Source organism: Theobroma umbraticum, unplaced genomic scaffold, assembly GCF_002168275.2.
Source record: "Theobroma umbraticum cultivar Fairchild unplaced genomic scaffold, ASM216827v3 scaffold_20.0, whole genome shotgun sequence".
Taxonomy (NCBI): domain Eukaryota; kingdom Viridiplantae; phylum Streptophyta; class Magnoliopsida; order Malvales; family Malvaceae; genus Theobroma; species Theobroma umbraticum.
In genome coordinates, this window is record NW_018397266.1 from 5,717,212 (window position 1) to 5,737,179 (window position 19,968).

General features: G+C 34.6%; 2 protein-coding genes across 2 annotated transcripts; one reads left to right on the forward strand and one right to left on the reverse strand.

Annotated features, from left to right (window-relative positions):
• The first annotated feature begins 2,435 nt into the window (after positions 1-2,435).
• LOC110423186 (Serine/threonine-protein kinase WNK (With No Lysine)-like protein) lies at positions 2,436-4,585 on the forward strand. Its single transcript, XM_021437342.1, has 7 exons — positions 2,436-2,666; positions 2,868-2,918; positions 3,013-3,186; positions 3,305-3,410; positions 3,518-3,559; positions 3,645-3,701; positions 3,805-4,585. The coding sequence occupies exons 1-7, from the start codon at positions 2,530-2,532 to the stop codon at positions 4,309-4,311; spliced, it is 1,074 nt and encodes a 357-aa protein (XP_021293017.1). The 5' UTR covers positions 2,436-2,529; the 3' UTR covers positions 4,312-4,585.
• Positions 4,586-6,054: 1,469 nt separating this feature from the next.
• On the reverse strand, positions 6,055-13,387 carry LOC110422998 (Threonyl-tRNA synthetase). Its single transcript, XM_021437077.2, has 19 exons — positions 12,851-13,387; positions 12,691-12,750; positions 12,118-12,207; positions 11,707-11,781; positions 11,469-11,597; positions 11,286-11,375; positions 10,821-10,909; positions 10,640-10,736; positions 10,465-10,551; positions 10,204-10,288; positions 9,828-9,922; positions 9,494-9,526; positions 9,319-9,405; positions 8,806-8,898; positions 7,979-8,071; positions 7,652-7,873; positions 6,832-6,903; positions 6,535-6,606; positions 6,055-6,360 (listed from the first exon to the last, which is right to left on the reverse strand). Exons 1-19 carry the CDS (start codon positions 13,334-13,336, stop codon positions 6,265-6,267), a joined length of 2,151 nt encoding a protein of 716 aa, XP_021292752.1. The 5' UTR covers positions 13,337-13,387; the 3' UTR covers positions 6,055-6,264.
• Between the last annotated feature and the right edge of the window lie 6,581 nt (positions 13,388-19,968).

Genomic DNA, 19,968 nt, shown 5'->3' on the forward strand with positions numbered 1-19,968 from the left:
AATTAAATTAGACTCTCCTTTGCCCTTCTTTGATCCTATACCAACTTCATTTCACAAACAACAAGGCAAGAGTTGTGGGAGGATGGGGATATTTGCCTGCTTCCAAGTATGCATTATTGGATTGTGTTTCATTGTCTGATAATTAATCTTCATCAGACAAACATCTATACTGTATATATATATATATATATATATAAACACTCTTACAGTCTTTCTTTATTGATTGTTTTGGTTCTTTGTTAGCTTTTAAAAGACTTTTTTAATACCAATTGGGACATTGGGAAGGATGGGAAGAGCAGAGATTCCACTTCCTTCATGGAAGAAGGGATGGGGCATTTCAACACCTGTTATCTTGACCCAAGGCTCTTGTGCCACTCTTTTCTCCCATACTAGCTTCTCCCCAATTATATTCCACACACACACACAAAATAAAAAAAGAAAAGAAAATCATATACGAGTATAAAGTAAGAGAAAGAACCAATATAATATAGCACTAGAACAATCACCCCTCATCAGTAAAATCCAAAGCTAGTTTCACTTGGGAGCCCCGGCATATCGCTTTTGCTGCCACCAAGCCAGCAGAGGCTGTCCCCAACTCTGCTGTTTTTACCTTGCAAAGGGACCGTACATTTATGCACTACAAAACTTTAAACAAAAACAATAACAGAACCTATTTATAACCCCACCTTTAACACTAACAGGTTTGCCCTCGAAGGAGCCAGAGGGCAAAGCCCATAGGAGTATCAATCAATATATACAAGTAGATAGCAATGCCTATCGCTATCAAGAAATGAAGGGGTGACAAATGCTAGCTGGTTGATGATAATGTGGTGAATTATAGGCTGATTACAAGGCTAATGATCTCACTTTCTCATAAACAGACGGTCAAAGACAAGAGTATAATTGTCTGTCAAAACTTTCTTGGTGTCAGGAAGGTGAAATGAAAGCACTGAAAGCTCCTTTTAGTCATCATGTAACTGCAGACGAGAGAGAGAAAGAAAGGGAAAGATAGATCCCAAACTAATGAAAATCTTTTCTACCTGAGGATGAAATCTACTACTAGAAAGTACACTGGGTCTCGTGCATCTTTGCGTCAATGTTCGTGTATGTGCAAGCGTACAAAACTGTTTGCGAAGCAGCCTGATGATCAATGACCGTATTACTGCAACTCAACATTTCAAACCCTGATTTGCTTTATTTCTAACATCGATTTATCGTAAACCATTCAGAGGTCTTCATTATCTGAATTTCCTATCAATAGGAACTCTTCTTGAGTGGTAGCTCAAAGGTCCATCTATCAACATTACAATAAAATGGCTCCATCCAATGCTAGTCAAACAGACCACTTATTGGATCTGTCAAGAAATCAATAGAATCATGTGATTTTTGTGCTCTAGCACTTCCGAGGGTGGGGTCCTTTGTTTTCAGGCTTACAATCTATGCATACTTTCATGTTATAAGAATGTGGCAGATAAATGGCATACAATTGACAATTTGTGAAGTCATGCAGGCGTGCAGCAATATAAATATATCATCTCTTCTCGCCATGCGTATTCTTATTTATGTGCGTTACAAAGTACTGAGAGTAGCAGCAAAATTTGACGTTTCTCGTATAAAATATCACAATCACACAACCGAAAACCGCGTCAATCACAGTCACACTTCTTCCCAGCTCATTCCCTCTTTGCATTCATGAATCTGAAAGCATAAAAGTTACCAATACAAGCTAATTAAGACATATATATATATATATATATATATACGCGCGCGCGCACAAACCTCACGCAAATCACGAAACCATTTAATCTTGCATTCATACTTGTAGTAGAAAAAGTAATAAAGTGTGATAGCATTTGGTTGTTGATATGCCCCATATAGACGGACACTTGGACGTACCAAAATGATGGTGATAAAAATGGAGAGGGAGAGAGAACTAACCTACATGAACAATTAAACATGCTCTGCTAAAATTCAATGGAGTAGCAGCTTGACATTGAGAGTGAATAAATAGAGAAGGTGGAAATAAGTTTTCCTGGGACTGAAATGAGTGGTAATACCTTGATGTGTCAGAAAGGTAAGAAAAGAAAATGTACATTGGGGTTGAAGAGAAAGATACGGGTCCTCGGAGAAACGGAGCAAACTCATGATGTAGCCTAAGAATAATAAGGTTTGGTCTGTCTGTGATAGTAGTATTTCATTATTGGGATAAGGGTAGAAAGAGAGAGAAAGAGAGGGAAAAAAAAGTACTGGACAGCAGTTTTGAACGGAGGATTGATAAAGAGACCGTTGGGAACCGAGCAGGCAAAAGCGTGGGCCCTCAAAATCATTTTGGTAAAATTTAAAGCATGATTAAATACAATACAGTAATAGAGAGAGAGAGAGGTATAAATGTGACATTTCCATGTTGGTTTGCTTATATAAAGGAGGTTAAGATGTTGGGGTTTCCCTTCTTTTAAGGAAAGATAACAATAGAGGGGAGAAGAGAGGGAAAAAGAAGGAAAGAGAGGGTCTGAAAACTGTGAAGAATTGATGGAGGAACATCTCAGCCCGTTAGCTGTTACTCATCTCCTTCAACACACACTAAGAAGCTTGTGCATTCATGAGAACTCTCAGTGGGTTTATGCGGTCTTCTGGAGGATCTTACCTAGAAATTATCCACCACCCAAGTAAGGAAGCATAAAGCCAACTAAGAAAGCACTATAGGCTTCCTTTTCTTTCTCGTTAATAGTAGGCTTCCTTTTCTTCCAAGAGAAAGGATCTAATATGTCTTGACTCATTCCGTAGATAAAGAATACAAATGTCATAATCTCTTACCAATTTATAAGTTATTATGCCTTTCGTAATATAATTGTTTTACTTGATGATAGATGGGATGGTCAAGCAGCTTATGACAGGTCAAGAGGAAACAGGAGAAACTGGTACAATTTTTTCAGTTTTTTTATAGTGTCAAGGACGATATGCCATGCATATGTGATCCTTATTTTGGTAACGCTATCATACTAAAAATCGCAGGATATTAGTTTGGGAAGATGGTTTCTGCAACTTTGCTGCCTCAGCAGCTGAAATCAACTCCGGAGACTGTACGGGGTCCTCAGTCTATGGCAGTTGTGAGTTTCAACACTATCAAGGACTGCAACCAGAGCTTTTCTTCAAGATGTCCCACGAAATCTACAACTATGGAGAAGGGTGAGAAATTGATGTGCCTTGAACTCTGATCACTCTGATGTTGAAATTTTTGTGAGGTAATTCAATTAACTGTAGATAACATTTCAAGCAAACTGAAATTTTTTTTTAACATGGGCAGTTTGATAGGAAAAGTGGCTGCAGATCATAGTCACAAGTGGATATACAAAGAACCAAATGACCAGGAAATCAACTTCTTGTCAGCATGGCATAACTCGGCAGACTCAGTAAGCATAAATGTTTTCCCATCCATGCTTACACCAGTTGGTCATCTCACGTTCCATCTGTTAGCCGAAAAATATATGTCTATTTCTCACTAAATTCTTTCCTGAAGCATCCTAGGACATGGGAGGCACAGTTCCAGGCCGGTATAAAGGTATATAACATCATAAACATTACAAAACTCTGAAGAGTTTGGGTAGATCTACTTACTTGCTTTGACTTGATCATCTTTGCTGCAGACCATAGCCTTGATTGCGGTTAGAGAAGGTGTTGTCCAATTAGGAGCTGTTAACAAGGTCCTCTCTCTCTCTCTCTATGAAGTTCACACACAACTTGCTTTGCTGTAATGTTTCACTGACAGTCCCATATATTTCCATTTTTTTTCTCATTATGCAAAAGGTAATTGAAGACCTGAGTTATGTAGTTCTACTAAGAAAGAAATTCAGCTACATAGAAAGCATTCCCGGAGTACTCTTGCCCCACCCATCATCATCTGCTTACCCTTTTAAAGTAGATGGGTATGGCACGCCAGAAGCATGGCACTTCCCAGCGACAATTGCACCACCAACTGAATTCTATGACCACTTCAATCAGCCAATGAAGATAACCCCCTCCATGAGCAGCCTTGAGGCCCTTCTCTCCAAGCTCCCATCAGTCGTACCGCCGCAATCTTCCGGGTACTGCGAATCACAGCCACTGTCAGAGTCACAGTTCTTATCATCACAAAGGCCTGTAGAATACATTGGGATGGAGAAAGTGGCCAAAGAAGAAATCGATGAAGAGTGTAGGCCTGAACAGGATATGGGTGAAAGTAGCAGCTCCATTTCTGCTTACCGTCGTCAACAGCATTTTCATCATCACCAAGATCTGAATGTAACAAGCGGCAGGCCCAACAGTGGATTTTGATGTATGAGAGATATATCACATATAGCCTAGTCCTACAATTAGATTGTGCAGGGATCAGCGCATTGATTTCTCTAACGTTTCAGTTAGCCAGCTTTTTTGCTTTCTGTCTCATTGGGTGTTTCTACTAAGTTAAGCTTTAAGTTAGCAGCTTTGTTAGATAGATGATGCAGCTGGCTTTAGCCCTAGATTCCTAGTAAGTATATAATATCATTGATCTATAACCTTGCAGCCATTCATATATATGAACCTCCATGTTACATGATTGTTAAGTGGATTTTACTTTTGCACTGCAACGCATAGCTTACTCAAGGACATGTAACGCAGCTTTGACAAGAGAGGTAGGAGTAGGAGACTGTTGGCTATGGAGAATCGCTTACGACAGACACTCATATGCACTGCCTTCTGGTAAATCACATGTCAAAAGAGTGGTAACTAACCAACTTCTAATTAGAAAATGAAGCAAAAGACTGCATTAGTTTCCTAATGATGAGGGCTAACTGCTTTGAAAATATCCAGGATGCCAAGATTCATGTGCTTTATTCATTTGGAAGAAAAGTATAAGGTTCCCCTCCGGATGATTGCATTCATTTTCTTCTTTCTTTCTTCAACCTTATCTTATAAAGCTTATTATAAACTTTAAGTAATTTTTATTTTTTATTATTTTTAATTAAATTATTATATTTTATTTTAAACTAAACAAATTTTTATAATTAATAGTTAATTAACTATTATTTATCAAAATATCACTTGTCATTTTATATTATATGATGTTAATGTAGCATACTAAAATATCATAATGAATGATAATGTATCAGGTTGATTTGATATAATAGCATAATTAGATAACATTTTTACCCTTAACTTCAATATTGTCACATAATCCGTGCCATATTAATACCACATGAATATAAAATGATAAATGAAATTTTAACTAATTGCAATTAATATTGTTAATCATAAGAATTTATTGGTTTTAAAAAGTATTAAAAACTTGATTGAACTTAATAAAAGAACAAAGATTTATATAAATTTTTTTTTATAGTTCATAAATTTTTTTCAAACATACATTATACATAGTAAAATCATACATTCTTGCACCGTACAAAAATCAAATTTCTTGCATTTTAAATATTTTCAAACTTTGTTGAAATTTTTTTTTACAAAAAAAAACAGTTTTAACATAATCCTTAGAAAGTATTTGAATTCATATTTTAATGCATTTTTTTGCTTACAAAGGCCAAAAATAGAAATTTGCAAAAACAGGAATAAAATAGAAACCTAAGGTATAGTGAGCAAAAATCCTGTTTATGATGATCAGGTTTCCAGATATTAAAATCCTGCCCTGCTAGCGGAGGAGAGACAGAAGGGAGATGATAATGCCCGAGTAAGGCAGAAAAGCATATAAGGCGATTTTGTCCTTTTTTGTGGTAATAAATATGGCTCATATCCGATGCCTAACCAGAAGAAAACAGGCGTAGAATTCTATAAATAAACGACCAAATTTCCAAACTATAAATAAAGATGTAAAGCACAAAACACAACAGGTCTTACTGAGGAGGATGCATTAGAATTTAATGTAAGAGCTTGAATTTACATTGCATGCATTTTATCATCCAATGGTTCTTAATTAAATGCATGATTTGCCTTCAAAACGCAGCAGGTGATAGTTATCCTGTTACTCTCACAATAAAAAAGGGAGGGAGGGGCAGAGGCCTAGCTAGCTGCCCACAAAAAACACAAGTATTTCAACAGTTGACCAAACAATAATTTTATCAAAAATAAAAACCCACTGCGCAGGTGATCCATCAATAACAATTTGTTGTACTATGTTAAATTTAAAAAGAATACAATTACAAAAATGGTATTGATCATGGAAACCATGGTCACCATCAATGAGATATGCACCAAAGCACATATCAGGGTGCAATGATAGAATCCAACAACACGTCCGTCCTAATGAAAGGCTGCAATTTCATCCTTGAAGTGTTGGAGTAGGCCTTCTATGCTCATTGAAGTGAGATCTCCCTTATCCCTCACCCGTACACTCACCTGAAAACATTTCAGGCATACATGACAATTAAGGGAGGGAGACATGATAATTTACGGTTAACCAAGCATAGGTCTAATTAAAGAACGAAAATGAACAGTGAGGAATGAAAAGAAATTTGCATTCACAATGCAAAAAGGTACCCAAGTCTATTCAATAACTTCGGGTAGACAAACCTGTTTAGTATTCATTTCCCCTTCCCCAACAACCAATATATAGTTGTATTGTGCCAACTGAGCTTCTCGTACCTGCAATGTGAAAAGGTCAAACAAGTGCAAATAATTCAGTCCAAAACTTCAGAGCAAGCTCATAGGAGACTGAAAGGCAGAAAACGAGATTGATAATGTACGATAGTCATCAATGACACTGTGGCTTCATTCTGAAGCCTAACTGCATGTAAAAACTGAGAGAGCTTATGATAAGACTGCTAAATCATTGAAATTCGATATAATTGAGGATGCCAGTCGTTGCACCTTTTTCTGGATCTTTCTATCAGTCAAATCAACATCTACATAATAACCAGCCCCATGAATCTGCTCCTGAACCTATGAAAATGAAACAAGAGATGACTTTGGCATCAATGACTCAAGCATAACAACGTATTCACTAATAAACAACAAACAAGCCTTCTCCCACTCGGTGGGTCAGCTAAACAGATCCTAATATCCTATTATGACATTGTGCCCTACTTGGCAACCATATCCTTAGTAAGATAAAAAAATGCAAGGTCCTGTTTTAAATAGTTTTCACCCACATCTATGATATACAACTTTGCTCTCAGAAATTTCCTCAAGTACGTAATCAATTCTCTACTTTGGCAAGTTCATATGAAGACTTCAGAACAACATAAATAATGCTTCCTGAGTCATGACATAATGAAGTCAAACATCAAAAATAAGAAAATAACAGAAAAACTGATACTCGAGATTAGATATAAAGACATTTAATTGCAAACAACAAACATATCAAAGCAAGAGACAAAAATTACCATCATCGTCATGATTTGAAATTGTAAAATGAGGGAAATAAGGTATACGCTACGCCAAGTTTACCTTGACAATTTTAAGAACCAGTAGCATGCAACCACGCAAAAATAAAATTCTGATCCAATACAGGGGAAACCACCATGCCAGAATGCAGAGGAAAATCCATAGAATTTTAAGATATCATATATATATGATTACATGTAGACGCACCAATAACTTCCATAAGGTTGGCAACGAAAAATGACAAAATGAAGACAAAATAGAGGTCAACAAACAAGCTAAGGAGCATACTGCTAGGGTAGTCTACCTCTCTTGCATAATCCTGGGACTTTGCTGACACCGGGCAAACAATAGCTTGGCGTGGACTAAGCCAGAAGGGCCATTTTCCTTTGTAGTGCTCCAACAATATAGCAAACATACGCTCAACAGAACCCAGGATAGCTCTATGTATCATAACAGGTTTCTCCCTCTTGGCTTCATCCTCTGCTGAGTACTCCAACTTGAAGCGATCAGGAAGTTGGAAGTCAAGCTGCAAAAAAGGGCATCAACTAATAAGTGATAATTATTATAAAAATACAACAAATTAGAGAGTGGAGATAAAGAAGAAGATGAAACACAATAGAACATCACAAACCTGTAATGTTGCACATTGAAATTTCCTATTCAAAGCATCAGATACACTAATATCTATCTTCGGACCATAAAAAGCCCCATCTCCTTCATTAATCTGTACAACATGACTCTTGAGCATAAGCATCTAGACAATAGCCTGGTAAAATGGATGGCAACATAAAATAGTCCTTAAATATAAAACGGAGAAAACAAAGCACAACAAATAGATCACAACATGCAAGCCAAACATGCAAGATTTTCTCTTCTCTTAGCAATAGAGAATTCCACTGTTTAATTAGACAAATCAGTCTACCTCAATAAGAGCACTTCGAATTTTCAACTTGCAAAATTTTATTCAAATTGACTTCTCATTTGAGAAAAATAATTTAAGATCACATTCTTCAAACAGAAAACAATGCAGTGTGAATGAAATACACAAAATCATGAAACCAGCTTTTCTCATAAAAAGATGTCAAATACAAGAGAAGAATACGGAGCAGCACAACAAACTCACATGGTGTACTCTCCATTTTGGCTCACAAACATTCCAGCCAAGTAGCTGGTCACAATTTGAAATCCCATTTAGTCTTAAGCTTGAACTAATATTTGACTTAAGCAATAACCCATTAAGGCCAAAAAATTGCTGAAACTCTGCATTTTTATGTGCATTTATATTGCCATAGTCATGCCCTATTCTTAAGAAAACAAATATAGACTGTATGCTTAACGGTGGTTGTAAGCTGAAGCAAAATTTCTTATTTGTTATCCACAGCAATTAGTTCGGAACCAATCTATGGGGTGAATAACCATAAATATTGACTATATGAACGTGATCGATAGAAAACTGACCTGCCATGGCTTCCCAGACTCATTCAAGGCTTCTGTAAGAGCAGCTTCAGCTCTCTCCCAAGTTGCCAAATCGCCAAGGTATTTCTCTGGCCTCTACAATTCAAATATTTGTAACACACTAAATAAAAAATTTCATGCTAGAATACACCCACGCATGAGTACAACATAAATAAGTCATCATGAGTCTTCAAGTCCTAATGATACAATATGAATTGAAGAATATAACTATGATACATGTAGGAATATTAGGTCTCTATTTGAAAACCATTTTTACCAAAATATATTAACATACTTAAAATGTTAAAAGAAAAAAATTCATTGCAAATTCTACATACCATAAATGGTTTTATAAGTATAGCATCTCAAGATATACACCAATGATACACCAAGTCAGATTTCCAGTTCACCAACACTTATTCCAACTTTGATTATTATCTTGAACTGAGATTCCCTGGATATTTGAAAAAACTAATTCCAATCTCTAAAATTTGAAGTAAATAGAGCTTATCATACCGTAGATAACTTCAGCTCATAAGTAAACCCAAACACAGTGTAAGCATAGTCAATGAACTCCAGGCCATCTTTTACTTCTTTCTTTATCTGAAAAAAGGTAAAACATGTGTTATAAAGGAAATAGGGAGCTAAAATATTTACCAATTCTGTAACTTACAATTTAAAGCCACCTCACCTGAGATTCCCTGCAGAAAATGTGAGCATCATCCTGAAACAATATGAAGACTAATGTCACAGAAGGGGGGGAAAAGAAGAACATCCACCTTTAACCAAATACAGTTCATGAGGTAGCCAAAGAGGCTTGCTTAACTAGCATGACTAAGCAACCAAAATGTATAAGATCAGAATAAAGGCTTCTTCAAACTTAAGTCCAAAAAATAACAAAGAAGTTTCCACACTGCAGTTAATTATGGTAGACCAAAATTGACATTTGACATTTAGCGAAAACAAAGGTACAGAGAGATAGCAAGGAGCATGATCTCAAAAGTTTACACCTAACTATAGGGTACCTGCTGAAACCTCCTGACACGAGTTAACCCGGTCAGCGCCCCACTAGCCTCGTTACGATGCAAGACCCCAAAATCAGCCAGGCGAAGAGGTAGTTCTGCATAAATTAATCAATATGAGAACATTGCTGTGAAGCCAGAGATGACAAAATGAATCACCTTAATCAGCATTAACCACAGCTGACAACCATATGACTCAAAAACCTCTTTCAAAAAAATTACAAGTTAAATAAGCACATTCTTAAGGCTAATGTTTGTTCACATATTAAACAATGAGAGAAAAAAACAAGGGGAAGCGTGTTTCCCTAGGAAGCAGTACCATCATTTTCTGGCAAAGAATTAGGAGATATTTTTAAAGAAACATACAGATGCAACTGACCTCTATAAGAACGAACTCTGTGCTGGAACATTAAGCAGTGGCCTGGGCAATTCATAGGTTTCAGTCCAAACTCTTGTTTTTCAATCTGTGTAAGGAACAGAACATCATTAAAAAGGAACATAACAGGAGAACTAAATGCTCAAGATATCCTTTTAACACATATCATTTTAGATTCCTAGGAAATGCACATAAAGTTTGACTCTACAATTAAAACCACACAAATCAGTTACTTTTTTTTTCTATAATTACACAAAATCTCACCTCAAACAAAAACATATTCTCCCTATAATTTGCAGCATGACCAGATGTTTCCCAGAGATTCATATTATACATGTTTGGTGACTTAACCTGAAAAAAATTATGCAACTTTATTAACTCATTATTCAGGTGATATAGTTTGATATACTAAAAGAAAGAGAGAGAGAAGACTTCTAGCCTCTTGGTATCCCCTTTCCCAATATTGATTTCGTATAAATTCCATTAGTTTGTTGTATATTCGAGTTCCATGAGGAAGAAAGAACCAACTTCCTGGGCTGAAAGTTACCAAAGATGCCAAAAACCAACATCAGAAACATTCTTGAACACGCTTGTGTTGAGCATATTAAGTTATGCCATACCTGAGGGGGTGACAAAAGAAAAGTTCCTGCTTTGTACCCAGCAATCTATGGTCATACTTCTTTGCTTCTTCAAGCTGAAGGATATATTCCTGGGAAAAATATTAAAATTCATGAGAACTAAAAATGTTATGCAAGGACAATCAATATACTATGAAACTAGAGAACATCTCCTCTTATTGTAAAAGTACCTAAACTCTCTGGTTTTTGTCTAAGTATGTTAAAGTAAACCTAATACAAGCAATTGACTTCTTAAAGAAATTTTTGCTATTATACCAGATTTTTGTATTCTTTGCATCATAATAAAAGAAATATATATATTTCTCTATGCATCATACTCTTATATCATTGCTTCGACAGCCACAAATGAAGCAAATTTAAAACCAAAGAAATATTGCAAAACTAGCGCAAGTACAATAACAAAGCCAACAGCCAGAATCAAAACAAAGGAGGAAAAAATCTTTTCACCTTTAAACGTTTCTGATCAGGATAAGATATCCCATAAACTCTTTGTAAACTCTCACGATCTTTGTTTCCCCTCCAGTAAGCTGATGAAGCCTGAAGATTAAAATTCGTGAGTAAACCAGGAAATGGTGGTGAAGATTAATCCATATATCTCCAAAACATAACTTTGATATATCACGTATTCACCTTCAAACATGCAAATGCCTTCACAAAGGATGTATTGGGAATATGAGGCCCACGACACAGATCAACCAAGGGTCCACATCTGTATATTGTAATAGTTTTGTCTGCAGGCAAATCATTGATAATCTCAACCTGATCATAAAAATATCAATGCAGAGATTAGTACAATGGGAAAACATATGCATACAAAGGAATCAGTTCAATTAATATGAAAAATTGAAAATAACACCACTCAACTTGCCTTAAAATTATTCTCAGAAAAGATCTCAATGGCTTGTTCCCTTGTCACTTCGATGCGCTCAAAAGGTTGTTTTTCCTGCATCAAGATACCAAAAAGAAAAAACGAATCTACCATGAAATAAGAGTTTTACCACTAGCAAAATTCCCAATTAATAGGAGCATGAAAAATAACATAAACAACCACGGCTCAACATTCATAATATGATTTTAAAACTTCTGGCTTTTCCTTGAAACAGGTATGAGCTGACTAGTCCAAAAGTGTTACAATATGCACTAACTCAACATGAAGCAGTGGAACATAGAAAATAAAATCACTGTATAAACACCAAATGAACATGGATACGGGTTTAATGTGATCATAGATAAAACAATCAGAAGCAAGAAGTCGCTCATTTAGGAAGATTAATAATACCGCAACAGCTTTCAATGCCCTAGCTTCAATTTGCTTGAAGTGATCCTCATTCAAGCCCAATTCACCATAAAATGAATCATAATAGAAACCCTGTAACACCACATTACCATCTTGTAAGAAGGTAAATTCATAACTAATAAATATTGGTAACCAACATGAGGATCAAGATGAAAAGAACTAAAAAACAAATGGTAATTAAAACCACAAAATTATCTTCAAATGCCTGCTTAAGTGAATAATCAAACTGATATGGAACATACAAGCTAATAAACACAGTATTTTCAATGATGACAATCCTTAATGCTTCATCCCTACTAAAGCCAACTATATGAAATATCATTGAATCTCTTCGCCAATTCTCCAAAATTCGCATACCAAGACAGAGAAAATCTTGTTTTTTTTAAAAAATATCATACTAGCATATGCTACACCACAAAGGTATCAAATGCGTGCAGGGAACAAAAATGTTATCGGATGTGCAAATTTTTATAAATATCATATAATTCTAAGAGACAAAGTTGTGTACAAAGAAGCATTTTTCCAACATAACAAAGACTCAAGCTACTAACATACCTCCCCTCTTGTGGTACAAGGCCCAATGCATAGTTTGCAACCATATATGCTCTCAAGAGACTGCATAACCAGCAATCCAAATAAGCAAGTTATCCCCCAAAAAAAACCAAACAACCAAAGAATGAAATGAAAACAAACAGATAAAAAATTCCCATTTTACCTGACCAAGAATGTGAGCGCTAGAGTGCCAAAAAGTATCACGACCTTCATCGCTATCAAAAGTGAAAATCTTAAGCTCACAGTCACCTTCCAAAGGCCTATTCATATCCCACAAAACGCCATTGACCGAAGAAATCAAGGCATTGGCAGCCAAACTCTTGGAAATTCCCTGGGCAATATCCATAGGGGATGAAACCCATTTCTTCCCTTCCTTAACTGACCCATCACGCAAAGTGATCTTGATTAGTTCGTGCGGAAGGGACTGAAGATGAGATTGCTGTTGAGACTGGAGGGATTGGAAGATTTTGATGCGCTTCTCGATGACTAGGTTGAGATAGGCTTCGTCTTTGGGATGAGAAGAAGCCATGGTCAAGGCGGAGAAGAGGCGGAGAGAGGAGGAGGAGGGTTTAGAGAGGAGGCAGAGAGCTGGCTGAGAAGAAGAGGAAGAAATGGAACGGCGGAGAGTAGAAAAGAGAGTGCATAGCATAGAATACAAAGGGATCCGTTCTTTTTTTAGGCTTCTTTCTTTATTTTCTTCTGTTATGGAGGTTTAGGGTTTTATAGTGCAATTTTTTTTAGGGGTATCAGTTATGTTAAATAAAGGAAATTTTGGTTTCTCCTTTCTACAAATTAAATAAATTATATGGAAGAGTTGTTTGACAGTCTCATATATAAATTCACAATTGAGTGAAATTTATAATTAGTTTTATGTAAACATTATTTTTAGTTGAAAATAAAATATAATATTTATAAAAATTTTAAACTATTTGAAATTTTTTTTAAAAATAGTAATTTGTAATTAAATTTTTTTATTTTTATTTTAAATCAAATAAACTCTTTATGAATAATAATAGATTAATTATTATTATTATTATTAACTAAAATATCATTTATTATTTTATACCATATAAAGATGATGTAGCACTGGCATAGATCATGAAAAATTATGTATGGACATGTCATTCTCAACAAGCTACATCTTATCATTATTATATGTCAACATATTACGTTAACATTACATGATATAAAATATTAAGTAATATTTTAATTAATAATAATTAATTATTAATTATAAAAATTTATTTAATTTAAAATTAAAAATATAAAATTTTGATTAAATGTGATATTATAGTATAAAATGGCTGAAATGCTTGCTCTTTACTCTTTTTCGTTAAGTTTAGGGTAAAAGTTCAATTAAAAACAACATTGGGTTTTTGTGGTGTGGGTACAAAGCAACAACAGACCAAATTTATTGTGTGCGGTACCTTGGGTGGCACACTTAATTAGTAATTCAAATTTTTGAGCTAACCAAAAGCCACCGGAATATAACTAAAAATGCCTTAAAAAATATATGAAACTATGTAATGGGCAAAGGCAAATAAACAAGGATACCATGAGCTGTTCTTGAATCTTGATGGCTAATTGGAGCTTAAAAGTGGAAAAGCGCTTTGTAGGGCCAGGGAATGGCCACGAAGCATATAATTCTACTTCATCTGTTAATTGTTACCTTAAGCTACAAGGTTGTTCCAGTCCACTGTAACACTCGTCTTTTTAAGAAATAGCTAAACCTCCAAATGTTCTTTAAATCTTTGTGAAACCATATGAATGCTTTTGTTTATGAAAACACACTTGAAAGAAAACAAGCTGAGCTTGAGCATGTTTGACATAGAAAATCACTTTCTTAGATGCTCCAATACAAGTTTACAAATAGAAGCAAGAACAAATTGTGAGAAAATAGTTAACTTTGTAAATCCACTTCAAAAATAGTGTTTAATATAAAGTTACTTGTTTTTATCCAATTTTAACCATTAGATAACAAAAATGTCATTAAAACTGTTTCAGACAAATTAAGTTCCTAATTTCTCTTTCTCGTTATCCAAACAAATTAAATGCTTTCTCAACTTTCTCTCACCATCTAAGTCTCTCAGCTTCCTTAGCTCTCTATAATTTTATCACCATTACCATCGCTTTCTAGTCTATCTCTGGCCATCTCGTCATATTGCCATCGATTTATAAACCAAAGAGTAGAGATGATATTAAGGAATATTTTTGAGTTTATTATTTTACATTCTCAAAACTCCAAAATTGATGGAAAACTTACTCTATTTATTTCTGAACGTTGTCTGTGAATTAGAGCACTACTCAAAGTTGTTACACGCCATGCTTGCATGTAACAACTTTAATGCAGTTGGCATGTAAAAATCTATTGAACATGGCATGACATGTAACAAAATGTTTTAGTACGTGGCGCGTAGTAAAATTTGTTTATACATGGCATGTAGCAAAATATTTGAACTTGATGCGTATAAATTTTTGTTTGAAAATGGCGTATAGAATTTTTTTTTTCAAAACAGCGTGTAGCAAGTTGTTTATGAACATGACGTGTAGCAAAATTGTTTTGAACATAACATGTAAATGTAACAACTTTTCTTTCAATATATGTGTAATAACTTTTTTTTTCAACATAACATATAACAACTTTTTTCCAACATGACGTATAGCAACTTGTTGATAAATTGATTTGATTTTGCAAATTATAGAGAAAGATGTAAACCAATTACATGTAACATAAATTGTTTGTAAGTACTTGCAAACTGTTTGTAATAAACTTGTTTTCATCATACAATACTTGGCAATGAATGGGTTTGAAAATAAATTTTTTTGTTATATAAGGAAAAGCCAACCCATTCATTACCATATCTTGTATGACGATGAAAAAACTAGTATTAGATAGAAAAAACATATCATAATATTAAAAGGCAAGCTTAGTTTACCTGGAATCCAACATGAGATAAAAATCAAATTTTGTAAGGTGGCAAATGGTAGTATCAACGACCAACCTACAAAATTTCTTTGAACATAACGTGTAAGAACAACATGTTTTCAACATGGCATGTACCAAAATTTTAGAACGTGGTATGTAACAACTTTTTGATAAATTGATTTTGACATTTATTTTTTAAAAACTTTAACGACGTGTGTGACTTATGATAAGACACAATGATTATTGGGTCAATGGCATTTACAAGGATGGTGAGTCATGAATGTGAGGGGTTAGGAGTGATTTGTTGTTTACGAGCTTGACAAAACTGGTTGAAGATGCTGTTAAGGTAAACTTACAGAATCATGAAATCGAGCTACATGCATTGATCAGTATACTCGGAGAGTTATCACACCTAGTTATCAAGGATAACGAGGATGTTACATTAATTTTGCTAAAGCAGAAGAATGTTTCAGTAGTGTATGTCACTGTTAAGGAATGACATACAAATGTTATGCCACATGAACAAGCTACCGAACATGATAATCACCTCAATTAGATTCAGATTTACACTACTTCATATATACCACACTATCTCGTCCCTAACCCACAACAATGGCAATAACCATGGATGTATTCACAAGAGTTCATGTAACTTAGTACACACATGACATTTTGACAACAATTGGCTACACAAGTCTACTAAACATGTACATCAAACCAATTACTTGCTTCTATTCAACCAATGCAATCGTCGAGTGATACTGTAAAGGGTCTAATGCCATTTTCAAATGACATTGCGATGTTCGAGGACGACACTACATCTGATCAAGGTGAAAACGATCGGTTTCTCGTTAGTGAAGATAACTTTGATGACGATTCTGATGGTAGGCCTGATGGCAAGTATGATGAAAGTTTAAAGGATAACTAGGGTGACGATAGTGACATTTCATGTTGCAATCATGTTAAAGGTGATACAAAACATACTAGAGTTGTAGATTTAGGAGATTTTCGATGTAATGATCACATATACAATAGCCCCATCGTTGGTGACAATGAGATTCGTTCGCTTGAGACATTACCTGATGATAATAATCAGGAAAAGGTAAATGTAAGGGTATATCGTACATGACTTATTTCGGGTGCAGATATGTTCTCCTTCCAAACAATTACCATTGAGGAGTCCACATCAACGATGATTGCTTGTACCAAGGAAAAATGTTTTCTTCCAAGGTTGAATTGAAACAAGCTTTGAACATGTTAGCGCTAAAAGACTAGTTCAAGATAATAGTTAAAAGATCATGTTACGCTCATTTTGAGGTTACTTATAAAGACAAGGCATGCAAGTTCGTTGTGTGTGTAGCCAAGTTACTTGAAAGAGATTATTGATGTGTGCATCAAATACATATATTGAATGGGAGATTAAATCCTAATTAAAATAAGTTAAACTAGATTTAAGATTGGATTTAGGTGCTTTTAGTTATTTTATTAGTTTAATTTAATTTATGTTTGAATATTTATTTTAAGTTAATAATGTTAGTTTTATGATATTTATATTTATTTTTATGTTTTTGTAAGAGTAGGATAAAAAAAATTTTCAATTGGTGAAGAAAGGTGCATAATGGGCTAGTGTTTTGTTTGCATATATTTTGGTTTTTCAAGCATATCTCCCATAAAAAAAGTCCAAATGACATGACTTTTAGATTATTAGAAAGTTAAGAGGTAAGGCTACAACTTTTATGTTTATCACTTTTTCCAGTTCTAATTGAAAAGTGGCCGAAATCTTTGTTAAATTGAAAGTATTGCACCAGAAGCATAGAATTGAGACAGAATCTTTGAAAGCCGTGGCTCTGGGAAACGAGAGCCATAGGGCTCAACATATTTTTAAAAAATAACAAGTTTATAGGATTTTTGAAGCTAGGGCTTTTGGAGGCTATTTAAGGGGCCTTTTTTAAGAGGTTTCTGGGAAAAGATAGTAAGCAATTTCTGTGGAGAAAAAGAGCCAAAAACAAAGTAAGAAAAGTAAGAGAATTAAAAAGAGAATGAAGATCACAAAGCTTCAGTTATTAGTTTTCTCTTTCTGCTTTATTTTTTTTATTTTCTTTAATTTGGATTAATGGCTAATTTTCTTTAGATGAAGTTTTATTTGATATTATAAACTAAACTATATTTCTAAGATTGCAACTAAACTCACATGTAATCTGAATTTTTAATCTCTTTCTTGTTTATTTTCAATGGAATTGAATTGTTTATTCCCAAATGTTCTTAATGCTTTTAATTGCTTGGCCACCAATTAAATTGATTTAGGAACTTAAACAAACTTGGGAAAGAGAGTTTAGTGTAGACTAAAATTGGGATAGCATATAATCATATTAATTGATTTGTGTATAGGATAGAAATATACCTATATGCTATATGTAGCTAGATGAGAGCCTGAACTCAATAAATTTGTTTTTAATTTCAATTTACATAGGGATATAATGTTTTGGTTAAAATAGATATTTTTATAAGACGAGTCGGGAGACCCTTATAAATAATTAAAAATTCTAAGTTGGCAATTCAACCCATTGAAATAAGTTAAGGAAGAAATGTAAGATTTAGATAAAGTGTGAGGGATATTGTAATCCTAGGCTTACTTGATTTGCTTTTTACCCAATTATCTTGTTGCTTTAATTTTTAATTAAATTAGTCTTAGTTAAGTACTTTTTAGTTTAATTAGAATTCAAATTTTAATTATTTGAATAAATCTAAATTGTTCTAATTTTAGTGCTTAGTAAAATTTTAGATCAATTCTCTGTGAGATCAATACTTTGCTTGCTTATAAACTATCTATTCGATATGTATACTTGTGTAGTAGAATTCTAATTGACAATTATAGTTCGTACTTTCCACAAGGTACACACATGTACTATCGATGGTTTGCAAGGTAGTTTTGAACAACAAGTATGAGAATAATTGATGAACTTATGTCTCCCAAGCTTCAAGCTAATAAAGTAGCATTGAAACCTAAGGTCATAATTGGTGAGATGAGGGTTCAATGGGGATTGGAATGTTTGTATGGAAAGGCTTGGTAAATGAAGGTGTATGCAAAAATGCTTGTTTTAGATCTCTCAAAAAAGTCATTCCAACTCCTGCCCTCATATTTTTATATGTTGGAATGTAAAAATTCTAGTATAGTTACGATTATGGCTATTGATGAGGCACAATGATTCAAGTATTATTTTTAGTTGTACGGGCTGTAATATAATTTGTAATTGGTATTGATGCCACACATCTGAAAGGCAGGTTCAATGGTGTTCTGTTTGTTGTTATCTATAAGGATGTGAACAAGTGCGTATACTTTGTTGCATTTGGCATTGGGCCAACATTAAGGATGAAGACTTATAGACGTGGTTTTTAACCAAACCATGTCATGTGGTTAGTTGTCCCGAAAACATAATGTTCATTTCTAATTAGCATCTTGGCATTAAGAAGGCAATCCAAAACACGCACCCAGATGCGTACTACGGTCTATGAGGCTACTGCTTGAAGAAAAACTTCAAAAACAAGTTCAAGCATGATGACGTTTCAACAATTTTCACCTTTGCTCGAAATTGCTACAAGGTATCCAAGTTCAACAAACATATGAACCAATTGAAGTAGATTCATATTGGAGCCCACTTCGGTCTTATGAGAATAGGCCCTAAGAGATGGTACCAATAAGATGATACCAACTCATGACATGCAACATTACAGAATGTGTTAACTTGTGCTTAAAGCATGAAAGAAAAATGATAATCACCATTCTAATCAAGTTCATTAAAGACATGGTCCAATGTTGGATCCATGTCCGATATAAGGAGGCCATCAAGGTGACCACGCCTTTTAGCCCTTGGGCTACCAAATAGTTAAGCACACGTTTCAATGAAGCACATCACTTTCTAGTTAAACTTATTGATCAATTGGAGTTTGAAGTTAAAAGTGGAAGGGATGATGGACTAGTAAACTTGTCCATGAAGACGTGTTCATGTTGTGAGTTCCAGATCGATCTATTGCTCTATAGCCATGTCATTGCGACAATAAGGTACAAACTTCCATGTTTCTTATTTAATTTGTAATGAACTTAAATTTTACATTGTGCTTCAACTGTGACTTCATTGCTGCACTGTAAGTGCAAACGTCAAGTTATTGATTTCTGCTTGGACTACTACAAGACTACCTATTTGGTGAAGAGTTATGTTGTGTCCATTTGCCTTATTGGGCATTCTAATGATTGGGATATCCCCCTTAATGTGAAAGAAATCATCATTTTCCCACCACCTTGATAAGGCCAAGCAGGGACGACCTAGGAGGAGAAGGATTTCATCGATTATGGAAGC

Excerpts from the sequence above, each read along its gene's own strand:
- LOC110423186 (XM_021437342.1), top strand. The coding sequence starts at position 2,530 with ATGGAGGAACATCTCAGCCCGTTAGCTGTTACTCATCTCCTTCAACAC. Across the intron at positions 2,667-2,867 it reads AGAAATTATCCACCACCCAA|ATGGGATGGTCAAGCAGCTT; the intron begins GTAAGGAAGCAT and ends ACTTGATGATAG. Across the intron at positions 3,560-3,644 it reads AGTTCCAGGCCGGTATAAAG|ACCATAGCCTTGATTGCGGT; the intron begins GTATATAACATC and ends TCTTTGCTGCAG.
- LOC110422998 (XM_021437077.2), bottom strand. The coding sequence starts at position 13,336 with ATGCTATGCACTCTCTTTTCTACTCTCCGCCGTTCCATTTCTTCCTCT. Across the intron at positions 9,406-9,493 it reads TTTTCTGCAGGGAATCTCAG|ATAAAGAAAGAAGTAAAAGA; the intron begins GTGAGGTGGCTT and ends ACCTTTTTTCAG. Across the intron at positions 8,072-8,805 it reads AGTCTGGGAAGCCATGGCAG|ATTAATGAAGGAGATGGGGC; the intron begins GTCAGTTTTCTA and ends CATGTTGTACAG.